Source organism: Rhodamnia argentea, chromosome 8, assembly GCF_020921035.1.
Source record: "Rhodamnia argentea isolate NSW1041297 chromosome 8, ASM2092103v1, whole genome shotgun sequence".
NCBI classification, from domain to species: Eukaryota; Viridiplantae; Streptophyta; class Magnoliopsida; order Myrtales; family Myrtaceae; genus Rhodamnia; species Rhodamnia argentea.
The window spans coordinates 4,116,458-4,141,417 of NC_063157.1; the positions used below are offsets into that span (position 1 = coordinate 4,116,458).

Below are 24,960 nucleotides of genomic sequence, written 5' to 3' on the forward strand. Positions count from 1 at the left end.
GTTCCCGGACCTATTTTTTGGGTAGTTCAATCCATCTTCCGGGTAAACTCGATCCGGTTACACACCTCTAGCCACGCTTGGGCAATGGCAAGTGCCGCCGAGGCCGACCCTCGTCGGCCATGGCCCGTGGCTGGCCATCAAAAGAATAGGGGAAGAAAAAAAAGAAAGGAAAAAAAATAGTAAATATATAGAAATATCTATGCTAGCGTTGGCTTTGCTATGTAAGATAGTCAGTATCCATTTTAGTGATATCTTGCCTAAATCACTCGGATGTACTGAATTGGTTTCAACATGAATATGTTTAAGACTAAATTGATCCAATTGAAAGGTGCGTGATTAAATTTTTTGGTACTTTTCCCCCATTCATTTGCATGATACCTTTTTGATTTCTTCACTTCGTGAACATCTAAAGAAACGGAGGAACCACCGGACGTTGCAACGTACACCCACTGCACGAGTGAAGTACTACTTAAGTCGGGAAGAAGGGCGGAACTCGAGAGCGGGGCAAGTCGGGAACGGGCTGAAATGTGCGATTCGAAGACCGAATCGGTGACCTAACCTAATTCGGACTTGGATGTACCACGGTGATAGTACCACCACTCATTGTTATTATCATAGTTAATTAGTTATTATAAGTTATTCTTTTTCAAATCCAGACACGATTAAACGGTCTTCTTTCTGTCAGAGACACGTTTATCCTCAGCTTTGAATCTAGGAATCTTCCCCCATCTTTGCCTGGTCACTCACATAGCACATACATGCGCTCCCATTCTTGTCAAACATACATGTGCCTGTGTAGTGTGTACTATGCTCTCTTTGCCAGCATTTTCCTTTAGGGATATAAATTACAATAGTACGATGATCCCATCTTTTTTTTTTCTTTTTTTTTTGTCCAAAACAAAGAATTTTGGGATTGCTGTTTCGTGTTTAACGTAACCATTTAAAGCCATGGAACTTAAGATGTGCAAACACCATTGTCATGATAGCCTTATGCTCCCATTTCGGCTCCGAGGATGATATTCCGATATCCGCATCCGCGGCATTTTGCGTTTGGCTGTCAAAACACAAACAGAGATGTGATCGAATTAAATGAGATAAAAATGCCCTAGGCGACAGAAAAACTCATTATGTGTTTTATTTTTCATTTTGGAAAAATTTCATTCAAAAATCGAAAAAGCAAAATAGAAAAAGAATCTATTCTATTGCAACAACCACCACGGCGATCGACCGCCGTCGCCGCGGTGGCCACCATTTGCGATCGCACCAATGGGGATAGCCTCTGTTGCAGCTATGCGATGTGGGATGAGGTTGTTACATCCATATTTTATCCGATTCACCAAATATTGCCATAAAGTATATGAAGATAATTGAGACATTAAAGTACCTTATGTAGAAAGATATCTACACTCATTATGATTGGGTTTACCGTTGACTATATATATATATCAACTAAACCAAATATCTACACATTACGGTTTTACCAATTAGGATTAGAGCTCATCGACCATGTCACTTTTGGTCGCGCCAGTTAACACAATTTCCACTTTCCTTCTATTGCATCTTTATACTCCATCTTCGTGAAAGAACTATTTAATTACTTTACGAAACATATGACATTATGCACGATTCAGACCGATCACATTTACCAGAGCGAGAGGGATTTTGTGCAGCATATTAAGTACGTTTTACTGCCCAACTCAAATTCGAATTTAGTGGCTGGCCATGAACTGAATTTGCGAGTTGAATGCTGTCAATTTAGATCTTATCCTCCTCCAAAGTGCAATTTTTGGGAGGTTCCTCTTGGGAAGTTTAATTAATGAGGAAATCAGATATTTCCTAAATGACTATTGTCAAATGAGAGGACAAACCATTATTGGGAAATTAAATCCGTCTCTCGTCTTCGAGATTTCTGAACAAAAAACGAACTGGCAATCCTGTCCAACTTCAGCGCAATCAAAAAATTGCCGGCTCAAAAAAAAAAAAAGTTCAAAGAATGGGCCCCACATTCTTCGCAGACATCGTCCATGCGGCGATGTCCTATTTGTCCACATCGACACGTGCGAGTGGAGTGGAGCGTAGGAGCACATTCCAGTCCGGTCCGACGTGCCGCAAGGATCATCAAACCGTCGCATCCGATCATGGAAAAGCCCATAAAAGACAATTGGAAAAAACATGGGAAATGAGAAATTTGAAATCAGGTGCGGCACGCCGCATGACAGCGCAAGTGACCGTTGTTCGGACCAAAAAAGAAAAAACCCCCAAAAGAAAGTCGTCGCGAATCGGCACGATCCAACGGTCTCGCTTCACTAGCCGTTGCGTTCGAAAAAAAAACAAAAAAAGAGCGACCTCCTCCTCCTCCTCCTTCTTCAGACATCTCGAGCCCTTTATTTTCTCTCTCTCTCTCTCTTGCTCGTGAGATCAAAGAGTCGACCCACTCTCTCTCTCTAGGACTCTGGGTGGTGGGTGTTTGAGAGAGAGAGAGAGAGAGTTTGTGTTTTCGGGAGTTAATTGTTCTTCTTCCAGATAAATTGGCAAAAAGAAAATGGGTTTATCTGGTGAGAACAATGCTGCTCTGAGCAAACCCACAGATCTTCAAGGTAAATAGACAGTTCTTGTTCGGGTTTCATTCTCGTGCAGTTTCGAATTTCCTGATTCAATCTGGGCTAGCATTTCTTCTCCTCCCGGATCTGATATCGTCTGTTCAACGACTGTCAATCGATTAGGAGGGTTGAAGATTGGAGGCAGGAAATTTGGGCAGGAGATCAGGCAAACCAGGAGGGCGTTAAGCGTGATTAACCAGAATTTAGTTGGAGATCATGCTTACCCATGTCATGTCGTCAACAAGAGAGGCCACTCCAAGTAATTATTGCAATTTATTCGAAACAGTACCCAAAGAGAAGATAACGAATATTAATTATCTTGTAATTTAGATTGTGACCATGCGTTAAAGCTGGTTTTTTTATGGCTCGAAATTTGCAGAAGAGATGCAGTGTGCGGGAAGGATGATCAGGTGGATCCAGTTCACAGACCAGTCACAAGGTTAGACTTTTTTCTTCGAGACTTTGAGCGAGCTTGACCCTTTTCTTGTTTTCGCAACTCTTCCTTTTTTGTCTGGTTGATGTCTGAAAAGGGAAAAGAAAGAGAAAGGGCGACATTGAAATTTCAAATTTTCAAACTTAGATCCTCCAGCACAGACTGTCAAAAGTCAAAGTGTGCGAGGATGCTTGTATGCAAAGTGGATCCCTTAGGAAACTAGCCAGCTGAAAATTTGAACAAACGCATTATGGTCGTGATTCATGAGTAAGTGCACGCACATATATGCATTTTGATGGATTAAAACATGTCAATATATAGGAAGTTCGCGGCACAAACGGCGAGCACGCAGCAACATTGCCCCGAGGTTTGCACTCTTTCTCAATCTTATTACTTTATTTCAGATTATTATTTTTTGTTGACGGCTCGACAGCATGGATATGTATGTGCTTCTCTTGTGTGTATTCACCAACTTTCCTTGTACTTAGACCGTAGGTATGCATCCGGTGCTAATCCTACCACAAAATTGTACATGACGTTCTTAATAGATCCTCTATTTTCCTTTTATGGTCAACTATCCAATTATTCAATGAATTTAGAGTGGGGAAAAGGATGGAAAATATGGTGGTATAGAATCACTGATCAGACACTGCTTGATTAACAGGAGGAAGCTAAGAAGCCAAGAACGGCCGCTCAGGAGAGAAATGAATTTGGAGATTGCATATTTGTGGACGTGGAGGAATGTCAAGCATCCTTAGAAAATCAACCAGTCCCTATGTTTTTGGAAATCCCAGAATCAAGATTGGATGATCACATGGTGCGTTTCTCCCCCCTCTCAAATTTTCAGCTACAGTATTTTCCCTTAATTTAATCATGAATTTTTCCAACTGATTTGGCAGATGAGATCCATAATAAACTTTCGATTTAATTAATTTGTGTCTCGATTTTTTGCTATTAACTAATCATTAGGCGGAAGTGGAAATGGAAGATATAGTGGAAGAAGAAGAAGACGAAGAAGAAGAGCCAATTATGGACATTGATGGCAGAGATAAGAAGAACCCACTTGCAGTGGTGGACTACATTGAAGACATTTATGCTCACTATAGGAGAATGGAGGTAATTAATTACTCTCTAAGTATTCTCCACGAAATGGAACAAAAGGGGAAATATAAAAAGGGAAATTAGCTGCACTTGGTCCCATTTCTCAGATTTTAATGCATGCATGGCCAACCATTTAAATGTTTCTATTTTTGTCTCCATTTAATGTAAAGTAGTTATTTTGATTGGTTGTCAGCTTTCCAAACTAGGATGCATCCCAATAAACTCAAGACAGGTCCATAGTATTCTCATGGAAAAACCATCATGTTCTCTAAGGATTTTAACTTCCCATGCTTAGTTATTCCCGAAATTTAAAAAAAAAAAAAAAAATCTTTTTGATTCAGAGTTTCAAGTCACTCCCAGTATTCTAACTCTAATTATCTCATTTATAGAATTGATTAATTACTGTTTTCTCAAAAGGGTAATTATATAATTCTATTTTTGACCACTTAACTCTCACTTTATGCAGAATTGTAGCTGTGTGTCTGCAAACTACATGGGACAGCAAGCTGACATTAATGAGAAGATGAGGGCCATTCTCATTGACTGGCTTATAGAGGTATAACTCAACAAATTTTCCCATAGTCAAATTACCGATTATTTTCTATTTCTTTCGATTTAATAGCGATGTTTCCTAACTAGTTGTGTATTTGATCAATCTGGAACAGGTGCATGACAAATTCGGTCTCATGCACGAGACTTTGTTCCTCACGGTCAATCTCATAGACAGATTCTTGGCTCGGCAATCTGTGGTGAGAAAGAAGCTCCAGTTGGTGGGGTTGGTGGCCATGTTATTGGCATGCAAGTATGAAGAAGTCTCTGTTCCTGTCGTTGGAGACTTGATTCTCATATCAGACAAGGCCTACACCAGAAAGGAAGTTCTCGAAATGGTGTGCTAATCAAAATCTTGAAAACATTCCGTATTCGACAGTAACCGAAATTCCATTCCTTATCTAATTAAGGAAACTTAATGATCCTAGAGAATTGACGGCACGTTGTTATTCATTTCCAGGAAAGTTTGATGCTCAACTCACTGCAGTTCAACATGTCACTGCCTACACCATATGTTTTCATTCGACGGTTTCTCAAGGCTGCTGAGTCTGATAAAAAGGTTAGGCGCAATTCATCATTTCCAGGAAAGATTTACACGTCGCAAGAAAATTGAACATTTTTGCGAGAACCAGTCCTCTTAAGCGAGTGTCCTATAAAATGAACAGCTTCATTAAGTCAAGTCTTCTTAATGGACTGCATTTTAAATGAACAGCTTGAGGTGCTATCCTTCTTCTTGATTGAGCTCTCACTAGTGGAGTGCGAGATGCTCAAGTTCCCGCCATCTCTTCTAGCCGCCGCCGCGGTCTTCACGGCTCAGTGCACCCTCTATGGTTTTAGACAGTGGACTAAGACCTGTGAATGGCACAGCAACTACACAGAAGCCCAGCTCCTGTAAGTGGTGTCTTCGATTCTTTTCTCAGTGATTTTCCTTTCTTTCTTTGCCATTTTCACTTCACCAACTTCTTGGGGCAATCCATCTTGACCCACCTATGTCAAATTTCCCCCACTTTAACGCAGAGAATGTGCGCGGATGATGGTGGGCTTCCATCAAAAAGCAGCAACAGGGAAGCTCACAGGAGTACATAGAAAGTACTGTACTTCAAAATTTGGTCACACATCAAAATATGAACCTGCTAACTTTCTGTTAGGGGAGATGAAGAATCCATAGCAGGAGCCCAGTGTACAGCTTCTTCTGCTTCTACATACTGACCTTTTCTTCACCGAGAAAAATTGGGTGAAAAATAAATTTCGGCAACTTGGGGTTGCGCTTGGAAATTGGTAAAAAAGGAGAAAATTCTAGATTTTAAGCCTAACCCTCGGTCACGTCTCTTACAGCCAATTGTTTCCAATATCTACGATAGACTAATGCTTTTCCTTTCAAATTGTAGTTCTTGTCTTTTGTTGTAACGACAAATGGATACTGATTCGAAATAATATGTCCCAAAATCGCGTTATCTTTCCCTTGTGTGAACTCATTTCTCGCATATATGATAACCGTTGCATAGATGAGCTACTTGAATCGATAACAATATTATCTAACTATTCGGATAAGAACATCAATTGATAAATCGCGTTATCTTAAATTAGATAGAAATCAATAATGATATTGAAATGAGTTACTTGAACCGATGCCAACATTATTCAATTATTTAGATGAGAACATCAATTGATAAATCTCGTTATCTTGAATTAGATAGAAATCAATAGTGATATTGAGATGGGTGCAAATGTCAATGTACTTTGCCCAAGCTCTTAGCTACACAATAAATCAACCGAAGCCAACATGATCCAACTATTCGGATCAGAACACCAAAACTCACAAATCAATTAATAAATCACATTATCTTAATCTTTTTTTTTTTGTCAAAACGTTATCTTAACTTAGATGGACTTAAATAGTGATATGGAGATGGGTACAAGTGCCAATGTACTTTGCCAAGCTTTTAAGGTGCACGAGAAATAAGCTGAAACCATCACAAAAGACTTTTGTGTTTCAAGTTACTCGAACCGATGACAACATGATCCAACTATTGAGATGAGAATACCAAAACTCGATACATCAATTAATAAATCGTGATACCTTAACTTAGAAATAAATAGTGATATTGAGATGGGTACAAATACCGATGTACTTCGCCAAGCTCTTAACTACATGAGAAATCATCCGAAGCGTTACAAAAGACTTTTATGTTTCAAGTTACTTGAGCCGATAATAACATGATCCAACTATTTAGAAGCTCAACACATCAGTTAAAAAATCGTGTTATCTTAACTTAGATAGAAATACATAGTGATACGGAGATGGGTACAAATGCCGGTTTACTTTGCCAAGCTCTTAAATGCACAAGCTATCAGTCCAAGCCAGGTTCTTTGATGCAATAATTCGGGAAAAAAAAAATCTGCATTGATTGCCCTACATTTAATTTGAGTAAAGCAATCAAGTCTAATCTTTCAGTTGGTGCAATCAAATTCTAATTTTTTTTTCTCTCTTAGAGAATGCAATCTAATTTCATTTAAATTCTTTGATTTCTTCAACGTGGCAACTGAGCCCCCAATTTTTGGCTGTTGTGCATAGAGGTCTGACTTGCATCGATCTGAAGATTTAGAATTTGAGAGAGAGATTGATCCACGGCTTTGAGACATTTATTCATGTATGTTGGAGAAAATAACAAGTAAACAGCTGCTTCTTTTTTCCTTCACAATAATCACAGCAATTACTGCGGGAATGCCAATGTGTGTATCCTCTACCTCTTGGTCTAGTGTACATTCTCTCCTTTGTATGTTCTTTACAATATTCCAGCACTTCGCCTATATGGATGTTAGAACAAACAAGTTTTACAGAACTGCAGACCACCTTCTAAGCACCAAACACGAGATCGAATCTTCGCAGCGGGAATGTGATTGCAGACTGTGATCATCCAACAAAAGAATTCCCGGTCTTGTATTACTCTTTGCCACTACGAAAATGAGAATCTAGACAGAAGCGAGAGAGGAGATCCTGAAGTATCATTTGGTGGAGTTGGAGGAACGTCGGTGGCAGCCCGGTAAGCTGCTTGACATTTCTGCATCTGCAATTGCATTAAATTTTGCATATTTCACTCGAACTTGATGTGCCCGGAAAACGAAACATTATGATACCGAATCTCTAACAGTGGATAATATTGGTCGTCTCATCATATTCATCTTCCCCAGTGATGAAAAGTAAAAGAAACGCAGCAAGTTTCTCGTGTCCTAACAAAGAGGTCCATGACTACTTTTAAACATATGATACGACATGGCTGATTGATGTTTTAAGACCATGACTGACACACAACTCATGGGATGGAGAAAAGCCTTACCTTTATCTATAATACACTATCATTAAATGCAGTTCAGTCTAATTTAAGACGATTTACGTACGGTTTTGGAAAACTTTCCAGGAAAAACACTAGCAATCATTCTTGGATAGCATCTTAGACTTAGATATGGGTTTGCAGCCAAAAAACCTTTGCATCACAATCAGAGGTTGGTAGGGGACAATGACAATGAATTTTCATTTCAACTACTGAATATAATTCATCCAACAGTCCAAGCTTAAGCTGAGAGTTAACCTCTTCCGGACTGAACTGAAGCAGCATAGCGACCACTGGCAACAGGGCCTCAACCTCACCTACCAGAAGGAAAGACGAACAAAAGCGCCCCATTAGACAAGAATTTAACAAAAGAAAGACAAGAAATCAACATCACTTACAAGAATTTGATGTTACACCACAGTATATCTGTTGCCAAAATTTACCTGTCTCAAGAAGCTTCAGAATGACATTTTTTAAATATGTCATATCTACTCCTTCCCTCTTCTGCATCCTTTCCATGTTACGAAACTCTTCCTTCAGTATGGCCTCCTACATCCATACAATGAAGAATATATCCGTGAATAAGGGAAAAGGAATCTCAAACGTACTGGAGCTGCATTTATATCCAATATCATCTCCTCACAAATTGAGATGGAAAAGAGACAAGGAATGGCAATATCATTGAAAAAAATTAAGACTGATTCATCATAAATAGGTGGAAAAATAAAGCTCAAGGGTGTATATGCACGAAAAGGACACCTTGTCCCTCCAATCAACATAATGTCACACGAAGACTCCACAGTATCAGTGACCTTCGTCTTCCTCAGTGAACTTCCACTATCATTTGTTTCCTTAGCTTCTTTGGTAGTTAAACTTCCATAATCCAACTAAATTAAATAATTCATACTGGCGCAAACATGCCCTAATCCATGTAATTACCAATTATAGATCATAACTGAATAAGTTCTATTTTACTATAATTGCTTTATCATGAAGTTCTTGATCCTTATGAAATTGAATGTCTCCCAGACTAATGGGATAAATTGCAGATGATGAACCAATTGATCTAGTAGTCTGGAGACTACATCTTTAAGTATATTGTGCTGTCCAGCTTCTCGCACATACTCAAAATACACCCTTCGATCTCACCTGTTGACTGTGAAGACGATTTTCACGCTCAAGCTCCTCAATTTCTTCCTGAACATTAAAAATATTTTAGAGAAGTTTTTACAGCAAAACAAGAGAATACAAATTCAAATACAGGTAATGTCATACTTGAAGTGCCAAAATATGCCTCTGAGACTGAGCCAACTCTTCCTCTCTTTGAGCTTGTTGCCTTGCCAAAAACTGAATATCAAATAGATTAAAGTTAGATAATCTGAATGATCTGCACGGCCCCTAAATGAAACTCTTCCTCAAACTACAGTGTTTTGAGTATTCATATTCACAATTGACATGACAACTATAACAAAAAGTTCCACAATCTTCTACGCGCCAGCTTCCAATAGCAATAAAAGCTCCTCAATTATGGTGCTTTTACTGAATAAAGGACCATAACAACTTACAGACAACACATTTTCAAGTTAAAAAAAGGCTCATACCAGAATTTGTTGTTCAGCTGCCGAGCTAGCTGAGTTTAGTATTTCCTGTTTCTGCAAGGCTGAGAGAACAAATTTGTCAGTCTAAACCAAGTTAGAACATTACCAGCTGCTCGCAACAGCAACAAGTTTTCAAAATCTTGGACGTGTTAAGAGTCATTATGTCAGATTACTCTAGGAGTAGTGGTGGACAAGTTTACATACCTGCAGTGTAATTATCGTTCTGCTCAACCTGGAATATTTTTCACTACATTGTCAGCAATATAATCGTGAGAGTAATGGCAGTAGGGAAACATATTATTCTTTCTTTCTTTGTTCCCTTCAGAGGAACAAGGAAGTAGTTAAAGATTTCATGCATTCATCTATCTAAAGTACAATAAAAGACATACCGGTGGTCTTAACTCCAGAGATCGTTGAAGATTCTTAGTATCATCAAGCAATCTGGAGATTTCATTGTCCTTCTCCTCAATCATTTTATCAGCTAGATCTCTAAATGAATCATGCTCCTCCTACCAAATAACATGCCAAAGTAAACAGGGAGAAAAAGAATTAACCTCTTGAAGAGAGAGAGAGAGAGAGAATGCAAAATCCAAGTTACCTTCAATCTTTTGTAACGAGATTTAAGCTCATCTAATTCTTGCTTTATATCTTTCCCTGAATCTGCCTCATTTTCAGCCTTTAGTGCCTCGCATCTATCTGTTACATCATTTGAGCCATTTTAAAGCAAGAACATTTTGAATTTTCCAAAATTCAAAGGTAACGGAAGTGAAAGAAACTTAAGAGAAAAAAGTGTAGATATTTACTTCGCCACGTTTCTTCCAAGTTTTTAAGATCTAGTTCCCATGCTTCTTTATCTTTTTGATGCTGAGCATTCACAGAGTCAAGGTTCATTTCAAGGGTCTTCATCTGCTGCTTGGCAGCATTAAGAGCTGCATCTCTGCAATTAATGAATAAGAAAATGGTCAAGAAAACATCTACTGCTTGGCAAAATTAAAGACTGCACCTCTGCAATTAATGGATAAGTAAATTGTAAGAATGAAGTTATTATGAAACATGACATTTTTCAACATAAAACGGACAGGAAAGGTGAATGTATCAGCAAAAGAAAGAGTATCCCCTAGAATCCCTAGGATTTTAACAAAAGAAGAGCTCAATTACTCTCTACAAGTGGATTTCAACACAAAAGCCAGTTTCCCAGTAAATGGCCGGGCCTAGTAGAAGAAGAAACTTACTGATTGGATTGGCATGTTAATAGATAGCAAGTTGAGGAGCCTAATACTCTTTATCCCTCATCCCCATACTGATAAGAAGGGGTTCTCTTTGAAGAAATAGATGTCGCAATAAATTTGATTGAGTAAAAATCAAGAGCTATGACTCGATAGAAGCTCCCATGACAGCAAGTGATATATGATAATAACTCCAAGTCTACAATAATCAAACTCTCATCTCAAAAGAAATTATCAGATGTGTGACCATAATTCACTGTAGTCAGTAATAAGTTTGAGGAAGAAAGCGCAATTATACAAAAAACTATCACTATCTGCAAATGAACGGAGGTGCAGTTGGAAAAGAAAAGGTCTTGCTTGGATAAAGCACAAATCAACCATTCGCCAAAAGCACCTCAATTCCTCTGCGAATCACCATGACAAATTTCGGGCAATCATGATAGCTCTAATTAACAGCAGAAAGACATCATTCTTGTTCCGTATTGAGGTCTATAATGGATTGACGGCAACAATTTTACCTTTCCTCGAGTTCTTTAACGCGATTAGCTAAAGCAGCCTGAAGATCTTGGATGGCCTTGTCCCTTTCTGCAGATGCCTGTAGGGCTTCCTTTTCAGTTTCCTGAAGAATCAGACGTGAAATGAAAAGAAAAATTAGAAAGTAACCAAAAACAATCATCACTTCAAGTCCTTTCACTTATATACACAGGCTCAGGGAAGCAAAATTAATTACCTTAAGTGCTTCCTCAAGAGCTTTAACTTCTTCAGAATCCTTAGCTGAAGCAAGTTCGGCATCCTTTTTCTGAAGAAGTGTGTGGGCACGAGCCTTATACGAAGAAAATTCACTTTGCAGGCGATGGTTCTACGTATACAAGAGTGAAAGAAAAAGGGAAGGCCAGACATCAGAAATATAACTAATGGATCAACCTGCAGCTCCACCAAATAGAAATGTATTTTAACCAGAAAAACCAGAAGCTAGTGTAAAGCAGCTCTGTGACTCGACACCATCTTCAGTCAAAGCATTATATTGACAGAAAATGCATCAACTCACCAGCAGAAAGGAACTTGTTATCCTTGTTAGTGTTTAAAAAAATTGAAACTTTGGCCAACCGTACAAATTAATCCCCACAACCCAACTCGTCTTGACTGGCGAAAAAATGCAGAAGTGAATACCTCTTCTTTGAGAGCTGCTAGTTCAGCATCTCTAGCATTCAATAACTGCGCATGTGTAGACGCTTCTATCTCCAGCTGACCTGTTCGAAAGCACGGCCGTCAGATTCATGATTGTGCTTGTTATGCACAAGTGATCTTCGAAACTTGCAACAAGGGTACAATACTTTTTAACTTAGCCACTTCAACTTCAGCGCAAATGCAGTTGCCCTCAGCCACCTCAAGCTTTGTTTTAAGTGCCTGACAAGCAGCTTCCCAGCTTTCCTTTTCCTTATCCTGAAAAACACATACACTATAGAGATAAGACTCACTGTGAAAGCACAAAAAGTAGCCTATCCTAGAATGCCCCAACATATATGGCAGTAAACATCACACTCGGCTGAACTATCAAGAACACAAACTCTTTTCAGAATTTACAAAACGAAAAACTAAGTGAAGATTTCTCCATCCAATGAACTTAGACACACAAGAAAAGGCAAAGAAAGTTCTCTGGAAGTGGTAGATATATCCATGGAGGATTATTTTTCTTTTCCTTCAGTCAAGTGACAGATTATTGCCACTAATAATTCAAGGGGAAAAAAAAAAGGCCAAGGTGTATTTGACAAATTCTGCAGTATCTGGGACATTCAAGAACCAAAATGGACGCTCATCAGAAAGAAGATAAGTACTGAGGTTTAGAATTAAGGTATCCACCCAGAGGAAATTAAGCTGATAGAACTCTAAAATGAAGCCTCCATGCCACTATCCAAAGATAGAAAGAAAATAAAAATTCAAAGTTTACTGTATAAACTGCTTTTTATTTCCATTCCATCTCCGTTATAATAAAAATAACAATAACTTGGGCTCATACATGCTCACGTTTCAAGTGTGCAACCTCTCCTTTAACAGATTCCATTGTGGCTCTAAGTCTTGCTGCTTCCCCAGTTGAAGCTGCATCAAGCTCTGCAATCTTAGATTCTTTTTCTGCAAGCAGGACCTTTAATCACAGAAGAAATATAAGCAAATAAATTAAAACATTGGATAAGCAGTTAAATTCAAAGTAGAGAAGTTCTCAAGCTTCTAAGCATCCTCTTACTACAACATTGGATATTGCAACATCTATACAAGATACACATACTAAGTCATTTCCTTATTCTAGAAGCCGAAATAAGCTCCTGGGAGCATAAGGCAAATGCTATTCAACTGCATCAATAATTATGCTATTTCACCAAGAAAATAGAGCAAATAAATGCAATACTGTCATGAGATGCTGCTCGTTTGTTGTCAATAGGCACCCATCATGGAAAAAAAGTCAGAAGGGAACACTCTCACCTGAAGTGAAGATATCATTTCAGTTGCTTTGCTTCTATCAGAGGCTGCATCAGCTAGTTGGGACTCCAAATTCTCTATGTTCTGATAAGGAAATAGAAAAGAGCAAGCTTAAAACGTCAAGTATTGAAACAAGGCGGTTATCAGATGGTACATTAAGATGCAGATGCTATTTACCTTCTGATGTTTGGCAGTGAGTTCAGATAGAGAAGCTTGCCTCTTCTCTTCTGCAGATTTTAGCAAATTTCGAAGGTCTTCCAACATCTAGAGGTAAGCAAATTTAACATCAGTACTATTTCCACCAGCAAAGCCAACAATTCAGTATATTCTATGCCTTTTTCTGTGCAAGCTCCTCTACCTAATAGTTCATCTCAGTTTGTTGGTTTGCAATTATACAACTGTCACACATATTATCATGCAGGTCCAACATGGTAATCGCAAGCCATGTCTAAATTCCCAATTAACATAGCTACTTAAATATTCCAAAGAAGACACCTTACTTCTTTTGTATAATGGACATGAATATGTAATCCTGGGCAGAAACAGAGAACCATCACTCAGAGCACTACAGGGCCAATGAAATAGAACTTCCAAGATCGAACTACCTGCTCTTTCTCAAGAAGGGACTGTTGCATAGACCCAAGGGCAAGATCTTTAGGTTGCATAGATTGCCGCAATTCCTCATTGTCATCTCGAAGTCTGTGTTTAAAAAATGTTAGCACAATGGTACATAGAACGAGAACAATACAAATGGAAGAGGCCTATCATCAATTTCATCGGCTTACAAAATTCAATAAGACAACAACAGTAGAAGGAGAAAGAAATAGGTCTTAGCAATGACTCTAAGGCATATTGCATATACAGAAACTTTGGATTTCGCAAGCATGCATTTTCTGAAAAAAAGATTAATTATTGATGATGTAATCCAAGAACTCCACAGATTGACGATAACTGGCAGGCGAGGAAAGAAGAAAGAGATCAAACTCGTCATCAAGATTAAACAGGAAAAGATGCCAAAATTTCCTATGACATCAAGCATCAGTTAAATTGAGATGATTCAAGAAATGTAACAAGCTAGCTCTATTCAGCCGGAGTCATCACTGCATTGACTGAGAAAGATGAGCAGAAGTGAGATCATCCCCACAGGTGATCATGACTGGAAGGATGAACACAAATTATATCATCCACAAACGAAATCATAATTATAAATGAAACACCTTAAAAACAGGAATGTGCAAGGGATGGGAAAACTTCTCAGCCAATGGCATAATTTTTTGTTATGAACAGGGAAACATAGTAAAGGATCTATCTAATCGCCTCAGATTAATGTCTAACAATGCCAACTAACCTTTTTACAAGATGCAACATTGATTATAATTAATCGAATAGAGCAAAATACTGCTAGTCCAATTTAGTTTCTATGAATCGGAAATTCTAAATTAGGCAGAAGGATGTACACTAGCATAGATTAATTTTAATACTAGTAACTTTTGATTCAGTAAGTTTGATGAGGTAGCTTGGACTGCCCTTTTGGCAATTTGCAATGTGAGAATGTCCAAAGTTGGAACAATGTTTCCTGGACCATGGTTGGTGAGGGGGCATGGCAATCCCAAACAATGGTTGGAATCAACAAATTGTATATATAAATAACAACTCGGAATTTTCCTACTACTCCAGAGACAAGGGCATGAAGGAACTAGGACTCTCATAAGGATAACAAACCAAATAGTTTCTTCATGTGGTTGGAGGAGGAAAAAGGTTTACTTATTGCATGCACTTCTTAATTGCTGCCTCTCAGCATCAATTGCCTTCATTGCTTCATTTGCTTGTTGACGTGTCCGATCCACCTCTTGTTGTAATGCTAACTGTTGGGATGAAGCTTGTTCAGCTATTTCATTTACTTCACGGAAACGAGCTTCAAGGTCATCCTTCTCCTGAAATTAATGATCTCCGAACACATCTAAAGTCAATTTACAGCAAGCAAAACATCCAGCTAGGTAGTAATTTGTCCACATTTAGGTAAAACGAATATTCTGAAATGATTATCAGGATGTAGCCAATGGATTAAAAATATGGCAAATGGATTCACCTTTTGAACCTCTTGAATACGCTGTTTGGCCCTTTTATGAAGTCTGCTAAATTTGGAATCGAGTTCAGAGTACTTCTCTTCCCTCTCTTTTATCTCTTGATCCATCTTCTGTTGAGCTATGAGAAGAACCAGGACATAATTCAGACTGGAAATGTAAGAGAAATCATCATGTGCTTTCTTGGTTGCACAATAGCATTAGCAGCAGATGACGACGTTGTCTAATCTAAACTTTTAAATTTCCTGTTCCCATTTGCATTCAAGAACTAAATAAGTCCAGAGAATGCATTTGACATAACCCAAAAGACAATTCACGAATGCCAATAACGGAAACTGCTTTCAAAGTTGCTGTCCAATGAAATATTTTAGTTACTTCATTTCAAATCAATATTAGAAGGCTTGGAATACCATAAATAACCTCTTTTGCAATTGTGGTGAAATACAACCATATTATTACGATTTTGTTTCTTAAAGAGATTTGGTATTGCAGGCTAAACATGTCATAGAAATTTTTCTCTGAAACAAAGCGGAGCCTAACATATTTTAATTTTCCCCTTTTCAGTCTTCATACTCCAAAAAGTGCAGTGCAAATGGCTGACAGTTCAGATGCAAACTGTATCCAACTAAAATACAGATCCAAGCGAAAAAAGCAATTCAACAGATTCCTAACCATCCCCAAAGTGCTTCACAGCACGTGAAGTAAATCTCACTAAATAGAAGAAAGAAGCTTCATCTAACCTTCAGCAAGCCTGGCTGAGAGTTCCTGGGCTCGTGCATCTGCCTCTGAATGTGCTACTTGAAGATGCTTCAGAGCCTCGTCTGCCGCACCTCGTGTTTGCTTTTCCTCCAGTAGTTCTTTCTCCAGAGATTCTATTCTCTCATTGAGTCTCTTCACATCTTCACCTTCCTGCCCACCCACTTTCGTTCGCTGTTGAGACCTGATCTCTTCGAAGTGAAGATCTTTTAGACCCTCAAAATGAGACTTCAAGTACTCGTTTTGAAGCTTGAGTTCAGTAACCATCTGCACAAGCTCATCGTGAGTATCACCATAGTGTGGGGTGCTTTCACATGATCCATTCTCCTTCGCAGGAAACCCATTGCTTCTAAGGCTAGCGTCATTCATGTGACTCCTCATCTCCAAAGAATCTTCAATATTACTTTCCTGCATTTCAGCAACCTCACCTCCCTCTGCAGACATTCTGATGATCTTGACAATCAACGGGTCCTATACCCAAATATGCACCCTTTATCATTTATCACAACATGCCTCGTCGAATGAACCAAGCTAAACAGCAAATGTATGTGCAGGCTCATTCAATATGTTTCCTGGTACATCATCCGTTTGGCAGCCTACTGACACTGAAAACAAAAACCACAACGAAACGCACTGGTTACAGCAAAGCTCAATCTCTTTTCGATAACTAAGCAGAAAAGCAACTGCAAGTATTGACAAAGCTTAATGTCGGTGATCAAAGTGAATGACCATCTCCCGAACAAAAACTTCAGCTTTAAGGACTTGAAATCTGAATCCAATCGCGTCACACACGAATGTCAATGCCCGAAATTCATTAAAGCACACCTCAAATCAACCCAAGTAAAGCAACCATGTTTCAGCTACACCAATTAAACCACGTAGAACAGAACGTAGGACAACGACAATGCAAGAACATCCAGCTGCCTCCGACAAATAATTCCGTACTCTCCGATGCAGGTGGAAATCCAACAAAGCTCGAATTTTCTCGCCTAACTCACCGACGAATCTTCGAAATCCCGAAGCTGCAGGTTTCAGGGGCGAGATTTAAGATCGTTTGTCCAAATAATCAGATCTTCATGCGGCGTTGCCGTGGAGTGTCGGGAGGATCCAAAACCCGCCGTCTTGAGCGGCTCCGTATCTCCGTGCAATATGTCGGAGAAGCGAACAACCGAAGAGAACGATGAAGTATGAATAGAATTGCTTCTGACTTTCTGAGTGTCCAAGTAGGGGTAATTTCGTAAATTGAGAATCTATAAGTTTCGCACCCTTGCTCCTCCACGACTTCGGCGGCGCGTGAAGTCGCGTGGATTAGCGCATCTCCGTTGAGAGATATCGTCGGGCCGATTATTTCTTTCGACAAAAAAAGAAATAAAATAAAAAATTGAACTTTTTCCATGAAAAATGAATATGCTTTTCCTCTCCGCTGATTTTCCGATAATTGGACATTGTAGATATAATAAAGTCAGTTATTTTAATCTTTTCAATAAAGGAAAAAAATCATCAAAAATCCCAAATTATATGCGCCGTTACACATTTATTCCAAACCTTTTTAAGCCACACAAAAAATCTTAAACTTATACTTTTGTGACACATTTTGCCTCCGTCAAGATTTTGTCAACGAGCACCGTTAAAAATATGATTATATATGGACGTCTAGAAGCAAATGGCATTGACATGGCAGTTTAAATAAAATAAAAATGACGTTATTTGGACTGAAAATCACCTTACATAACTTTAACGAGAATAAATGTGTCACATAAGTACAACTTTGAAGTCACAAGAAATTTTTTTAAAATAAATATGTCACATTGAAGTTTTCGATGTCACAAGAAAAATTCAAAATAAAAATATCACAATGTACATAATTTGAAATTTTTAGTAGCTTTTCTTCTTCTTACGGTCGATAAGGCCTTCAAAACTAATTTTGAGAGATAGACTGCATCGGTCAAAAAATGGCGCGTGAAGAAATGGCCCGGTCGATGTGTCTATCTTTTTAATCAAGGAAATAAACCATTTTTTCCGTTTTTTTAATCAGATTATAATTCTGAAATAGTATTCTTGCTTTTGCATATTAACATACTTAAGTGTGACGACAACCCCAAAAAAAAAAATACTTTTAGAAAAGTCAGTAAGCTAAGAGCCTAAGATGACTTGATTTGCACCCAAAGGAAGTTTGTGGACCAAAATGAGGAAAACTGCTCTAGTTAAATCACCAACATTTTCTCATCTTATTAAACCATGTGACAGACATTAGTTGTTGCACCCTTTCTCGAGTTTCAAGATTTTGGGCGGGAAAGGAGTCGTCGGAGTGCCGCAGCCAACAACTGCAGCCGACACATACAGAATCACGACGGAGAACTATTTATCCACGCATGCATTCTGCCAGGAACGAACAATACTCGCGAAAGGCCCGATAATCTCCATGCACAATCGAGAAACCTCTCCTAGTCATACATAATTGGACATAGCAATCTGTTCTACCTCCAAGAATAGCACAATAGGTAACCACAATAGGTAACCTCTTTCTTGGACAGGTTCTTACCTTTCCCTTGTCCTCGCCCCTTTTTGTTTTGGGACATTGTTTCTCACTCCTGACACCCATCTCTGTCAAATCCTGCTCAAGAACATCTTTAATCCCTATAGGCTTCTCTTCAGGTTCTGCTAACCAAGCCTTCTTGTAATTTTGTAAGGAGGACATCAAGCAAAGATTTGATATTTTTGATTACCCAATCAAGAAGATGATTACAGACAGACTAGAGGTTTATCAAGGCTAGATAAACCCTCCATGTTATGCGATTTTTACACACGATACTGTTCGCTCCAATTCAAAGAGCACGCATGCAGAAAGATCGATGCTCGTGAGCTTTATCACGCGCTTCCACAACTTCTTCCCGGATCTTGAACGCCTGAAAATAATTCAGACCACTTTGAAATATGTCGGAGAAAACTCAGTCAATTGGGTTTTTGGTGTAAGCTCTAGATTTTCCAGGGAAAGAAATGAAAATGGCAAAATGATTCACCTGTGGAACTTCCACCTTTGAATTTCACAGCAACATGCTCGAAAAAGTCTCTGGATGCATCTGCAATTCGAGTAACCAAATGAGATTTGTGCCAGATGCAAGACAAATGTTTTATATCCATTAACAATAGAGTTCCGGCTGATCAGAAGGGGATGCTGTGAGCTGAGATGTTGTAGTAAAAGCAAAAGGACCCGCGTTGAAAAAGTTTGCCAACACGATTGCACCTACGACCATATATTCCTTAAAAGCATGCGTCTCTCAAATGGTCACATTGACACTCTCAATCATGTATGAGGCCCTTGGTGGAAAATTATCCTTACTCATCCATAAAATACTTAAACTATGTAGAATTAACTCTATGTCTAGATGTAGCTAATACCATATTAACTACAAATCATTTCCACAACAAAAACATTAAGAGCGCCTGCCAGGGAATATGAGAGAAACATAGGAAGGAAAGCAACCTATGGTTTATTTACGTATGCATGACATACCATGTTTCATTGTCAGTGATGGATCTTTCTCAATTACATAACCAATCACCTTCGCCGGTATTCCTGCTACCATGCTTTGGTAAAAAGGAAAGAAAAAACCATTAGCAAACTTTATGAGTCAATCAAATTAATAGAAAGAAAAATTTATTAAAGCTGTGGTTGGGTGGTACATTAAGAGCTTACCCGTGTGGAGGAATATCATTCAATATTAGGGAGCCAGCTGCGATCATCGCACCCTCCCCAATTTTAATATTTCCAAGTACGGTTACACTTGCTCCAATAAGTGCACCTTCACCCACCTTTGGATGACGATCACTGGTATCTTTTCCGGTCCCTCCCAGAGTCACACCCTATCATCCATTTTGAATAAACATAAAGTCTGCCCTTTCACGGAGAAAGAAAAAGAATACACCAATGACTTCTTGAAGCACGTGTTCTGCTTCATATGTGTAAAAGCATTATTCTACAAGCAAAGCATCGAACTATATGAAATGCAATTACACTGGCAAAAGACAAGTTACAAAATAACTTTTGCTTCTTAGAATGTGTGATTTCTGAAATCTGAAGTTCATCAATGTCCACAGATGACAATTAACGTTGAAGCAGTTGTGAGTATTGAAAAGCTAAGTTTTCGGAAGATGAAAACCTAATATTATAAAGAGCCTGATATAGTATACTTGTACGAAGAATCCTTCTGATCATTGCCTCTTATGTTATGGCAAACAAAAGAGATGTCTATTAAGTCCACAGTACTTCTCCGCCATTTGTATGCCTAGGAGCAAAACCAATGCATCACAATGCATAATTAAAGTAATACTACAGTAATTCAGATCTACAGTACTAAGCCATGCTTAAATGTCATTTATGACTTGTAGAAGTCCCACGAAGAACTATATGCATCAGCAAACAGCAGGATTTCTACGAGGCTACCGAACGGAAAAAACTAACGGTTTAGAAAAGAAACAGAGGGGAAAAGAGAATTTGGTTTACCTGCATCAAGGAAACTCTGTCTCCAATAACAGCAGTCTCACCAATAACCAAGCCTGTCCCATGATCCAGTAGTATTCCCTCTCCAATTCTAGCAGCTGCAGAAAATTACCCAATTAGAAATAGATCATGAGATAGCATTGCAAACTAAACAATAGTATAGAGAGGCTCATTATCCCTCACATATACTACAAGTGCAATAAAACTGCATGAAGCCGGAATTGCTAGTAATCGCCAGTCAGCCATACGGCGCTGAATTTGTTTCACACCAAAGATTAACTTTGACCCAAATCTATTAAAATCATCTTCACAGTTTCCAGAAGAAACCTAGAAAGTCTAGATTTGTTCAGTGTGTTTTCTGAAAGGCGGCACCAAATGCCACTCTACACTATTGCTGGTGTCAAAAGTTTATCCAGAAGTTTGGATGATGCTATTATGCATCTTCAGTGAAACATAGAAGGAGAACTTGAGAATACATGAACCTTAAAAATAGAACTAAACGTACCAGGATGTATGTCAACTCCGAAAACCTGGAGAAAAAAGGGCAGGAAAATCTTAAGAAAGCAAATTCCTGGTTATAACAGTTATTGAGCATGGTCAGACAAGCCTACCTCACTAATACGGCTTTGCAATGCCAGGGCGAGTACTTTCCTTCCCTTTTTCCACAATGCGTGTGCTACTCGATAAGATTGCAAGGAATGGTAACCCTACAAAACGAAGTAAAGGAAGACCTTGTCAGTATTACTTTTGCATTCTGAATGCTAATCAAGAACTTCTCCGAGTACAGCATCACCATAGCCTGAGACTAGGAAACTATCAGTAAACGTGTTCAAAGATATGCAGAAGTACGGTGATAATATATCTCCATTTAAGTCATGACACCTGAAATTTCCAAAATCAAGGTGAACATTTTGCTCAAGATTCCTCTAGACTGGCCGAATAGAATGTTTCTCATCACGAGGACCAGGCATACTAACAACAGATCTGACTTTTGCTATCAAGATGGCCATGAATTCCTGTGATTATTTCTTCAAGACTAAGACAACCTAAATAAGGAATATGGTCAAATATGTTGTGTAATGTTTTGTACGTAGTACAAAAATGCATAATTACCTTCAAGTACAATAGGGCTGAGCTATACGATATACAAGCTGGATCTCTGTCTTTGAATGCCTACAAAAGATAAAGCTCCAAAATCAAAGCGACTGCATCAAAGGAGCAAACATGGCTACTTAAACAAAAAGTAGTTTACCTGCACATCCAAGCGGATTGCACGTTGAATGGCTTTATCATTCGTTATAACATCATTAAATGTATTGACAAGTTGTGTTGCCAGCAGGGTAGCATTGTGGAGCCGATTGGCCAAAACAAACCCCAATGCCTGCTCCAAATTTTCATGCGATAGGATACTAGCATATAAAAAGCTGCTCAAAATAGGCTCCCTCTCTGCCTGTCATGAATTATAAAGCAACTAATTTAGGAAACTTTTCAGGAACACTGCACTTGAATGGCCAGAATGCAGAATTAACTTCACAAACAAATTGAGCATTGAATCCAAGTGTTCTTAGAAGCAACAAAATGTTGAGGAGGCTGCTCGGACATGGTATATTCTTCTTTAGCCAGCTCTAGTGACACGGTTCTCAGAACTTCCTGAAGTTCTGCATCATCTTTTAATTAGAGAAATTACCACTTACGTAATATGTCAATGCTCATTTCATCACAGAAGAAAATTACGCTTCAAATATGAAATTCACATACCACGTCGTGTGGGTATGCATTCTTCTACGAAAAAAAGTGACCTTGAGCTCGTTTAAGCTTGAATTATTCGATTAAACAGTAAACAGTGCAGTTCTCCAGAAACTTTCGAATGTAAAAAGGAAATTAAACTTGTTGAAGATACCATATACTGTAAGCTTCTATATTTGAGAGACTTCAATTCAGCTTTAACAAAAAAATGTACTGGGCCAATATAATCCAAATCCGACTTCCAACAAATCTCATTAAAAGCTCTAAAACAACCACAGGACAAACTGGCCAACTCTCTTCAAAAAAACATAAGAAAGACGAAACAAGAAACAGAACAGATTGATCAGCAAAAAAGAAAGTTTGTCCGGACAGAAACATACACAGACCAAAAACCAGAAATTCAAAATTCCAGAAATTGGGTCACCTCCAACTTGGCCTCTTCTCTCACGGCGTCCCAAATCGGGTCGCCAGAACCCGAGACGGAGACGACGGATTCCGACTCGGGCCTCCAGACCCCCATCGCGTAGACGGGGAAGACCTTCTCGGGCGGGCACCGCAGGTACCCCTCCAAGCTCTCTTCTTTGATCGACACCCGCCTCGGAATCATCTCCGAGAGCAGAGAAGCGCCGCTCCCGTCTCTCAAGCAAGTCATGGCAACGGAAAGAGAAGGAAAAATGCTCAAGCTTTATATGTCTTCACTCCCATAAATAGCGGGAACGGCAGCGAAACTGAAACGAGGGGGTGTGTTTGTTTCCGTGCAGCGAGAGGGACGAAGCATCCCCTTCTCTTCTCTCGTTGCTTGCCTTTTGTTCAGCCCCTCTCGGGTTCTTGCCGTGCGTTACTCTGTCGTGGAGAGAGGACAGGGGACGGAGGAAGAGGCTCCGGAGGAAAAGCAACGGACGCCGAACGTGCCGACGAGTGAAGGACGAAGCGCCACCCCTCCCCTGTTTCTATGTTTGTGAATGGCTCCCATGTGGCTGTTCCAGTCAGGCAAGTGGTTCACCCTCGTCTCGACGCTGACGGACGGGGGACGGATCTGAACCGTTCAACCACGTGAGCTCATAAATCTGACTGCTGGGATCACCCGAGTTATGATGAATTAATCATGAAATGAAGGAATAATTACACACGCATAAAAATCTAATTGTATCGGCTTTATCCAGTTATATCCACTTTCCTCGATGAGAAACAATTTTATCTTTGACAATTGATTTTCCGCTTGAATTAGGACATTCCTGGAAAAATTTCTCAATGGCTTGGTCATGACTAGTTGTGTGTAATATGGGGGTAATGTTCACTATGGTTGATCTAATTTATGTTGTTCATGCCATTTGCTTGTCCATACTTTTTCTTTATTTAATCTAGTCATCGATTTCATAAGAATTGCTCAGTTGAGTTCATTTAAGATGTCGTGACTTGCCGTACCGCCATGGTTTTCTGTCATTAAAAGATAAGAATAAATAATGCGATGTATTGGAAGCGCGTCACTAGGAAATCGACAATGTCACTTGGAAATAAATTGTCAAGAGGGAGTCAAGTTCAAGTCCGTTAATATATTCGGTTACATTTATCTTCACTCAAAAGCCAACCTCCATTAAAAAATAAGTTTAAGCCGATGAATTATGATTCTCCGATTTGCGATTCTTCTAACATAGCTTACCGCTCGGTATTAACACATCAACTTGAATCTACAACACTTACCTTTCCAAAAATAAAAAATAAAAATTCTACAACACCTACCTTCATCCTTAGAAATCATAGCCACGAGATTCATTCCTTAAGATAATCAACATGTCTCAACCTGGATTTCCAACCGTACGAGATTTATCCATTGACAAAGCCTAATACTTTCATTCGAGAAAATTACGAGAGCCCAAGTTCAAGCCGGTCAACATATTTAAATAGATCCAAATTTACTCAAGAATTAAGAGGATATATTAATTGCTTCACACTACATCAATTATCTAATGTTATGCTTTTTTGACACAACTTACATGTGCATCAAATAAACCCCGACATAATTTGCCAACCAATACTTACATGGAAGTCTTGATCACCAAAATCCTATAGGGTTCCGTGCTTTTGGATTTTTTAAAATTTCAAGAACTTCTTGATAGCAATTTCAGAGGTTCTAAAATCTTTATTTGATCATCCCAAGAATGAATAGAGAGGCATGCTCTTTACAGAGAGGATGAGAGGAGTCTTTGATCCTCGTAATGGCTATTGATCGGTCAATCAAGATTGTACATCGATAATTAGTATCTTGAAACATATAGTTTGATAATTAGAATTATGATCATATCCATGAACAAACTATAAGGATCATCATGCTTGTTGCAGTGGAATTAGAAAAAGAGGGAAAAAAAAAAGAAAAAGAAATGTGGCTGGTTTTCTAGACCAGGTGAGCCAGCTCCTGATTTCACAAACACAAAAAGCCTTCTGATGCGAATCCGATTTCAGGATGAAAATTAGCTCATCCTGAAAACCGATGACCTCTAGATTTGCCGGTCCTGTAATAGAATGTAAATATATTGTCTATGCTCAACACTTGTCTCTTCG

General features: G+C 38.9%; 3 protein-coding genes across 7 annotated transcripts; 1 reads left to right on the forward strand and 2 right to left on the reverse strand.

The window, feature by feature from the left end:
• The first annotated feature begins 2,401 nt into the window (after positions 1–2,401).
• LOC115744795 (G2/mitotic-specific cyclin-2-like) lies at positions 2,402–6,169 on the forward strand. The gene is made up of 11 exons (XM_030680144.2): positions 2,402–2,597; positions 2,724–2,859; positions 2,980–3,039; positions 3,355–3,400; positions 3,698–3,850; positions 4,003–4,149; positions 4,601–4,690; positions 4,800–5,021; positions 5,144–5,242; positions 5,396–5,574; positions 5,701–6,169. The coding sequence occupies exons 1-11, from the start codon at positions 2,543–2,545 to the stop codon at positions 5,849–5,851; spliced, it is 1,338 nt and encodes a 445-aa protein (XP_030536004.1). The 5' UTR covers positions 2,402–2,542; the 3' UTR covers positions 5,852–6,169.
• A 1,180-nt stretch (positions 6,170–7,349) lies between these two features.
• On the reverse strand, positions 7,350–17,341 carry LOC115744757 (protein GRIP). Of its 3 annotated transcripts, XM_030680084.2 has the most exons (22): positions 17,153–17,339; positions 16,139–16,759; positions 15,404–15,519; positions 15,079–15,248; positions 13,920–14,013; positions 13,492–13,578; positions 13,318–13,398; positions 12,857–12,982; positions 12,174–12,282; positions 12,010–12,089; positions 11,570–11,698; positions 11,358–11,458; positions 10,417–10,550; positions 10,212–10,309; positions 10,003–10,122; positions 9,818–9,845; positions 9,617–9,675; positions 9,291–9,362; positions 9,165–9,212; positions 8,459–8,564; positions 8,274–8,332; positions 7,350–7,751 (listed from the first exon to the last, which is right to left on the reverse strand). In XM_030680084.2, exons 2-22 carry the CDS (start codon positions 16,596–16,598, stop codon positions 7,641–7,643), a joined length of 2,388 nt encoding a protein of 795 aa, XP_030535944.1. In that variant the 5' UTR covers positions 16,599–16,759; positions 17,153–17,339; the 3' UTR covers positions 7,350–7,640. The 3 variants fall into 3 exon arrangements, with proteins under 3 accessions (XP_030535944.1, XP_048140075.1, XP_048140074.1); XM_048284118.1 differs by having other exon boundaries at positions 10,015–10,122; positions 16,139–17,341; XM_048284117.1 differs by having other exon boundaries at positions 16,139–17,339.
• A 1,510-nt stretch (positions 17,342–18,851) lies between these two features.
• LOC115744791 (serine acetyltransferase 4) lies at positions 18,852–23,404 on the reverse strand. 3 transcript variants are annotated; one of them, XM_030680135.2, is made up of 10 exons: positions 22,826–23,404; positions 21,908–22,105; positions 21,769–21,828; positions 21,267–21,362; positions 21,161–21,185; positions 20,659–20,753; positions 19,852–20,018; positions 19,669–19,742; positions 19,190–19,234; positions 18,852–19,060 (listed from the first exon to the last, which is right to left on the reverse strand). In XM_030680135.2, the coding sequence occupies exons 1-10, from the start codon at positions 23,051–23,053 to the stop codon at positions 19,023–19,025; spliced, it is 1,026 nt and encodes a 341-aa protein (XP_030535995.1). In that variant the 5' UTR covers positions 23,054–23,404; the 3' UTR covers positions 18,852–19,022. The 3 variants fall into 3 exon arrangements, with proteins under 3 accessions (XP_030535995.1, XP_030535994.1, XP_030535996.1); XM_030680134.2 differs by having other exon boundaries at positions 19,175–19,234; positions 22,826–23,403; XM_030680136.2 differs by having other exon boundaries at positions 18,852–19,079; positions 19,175–19,234; positions 22,826–23,403.
• Between the last annotated feature and the right edge of the window lie 1,556 nt (positions 23,405–24,960).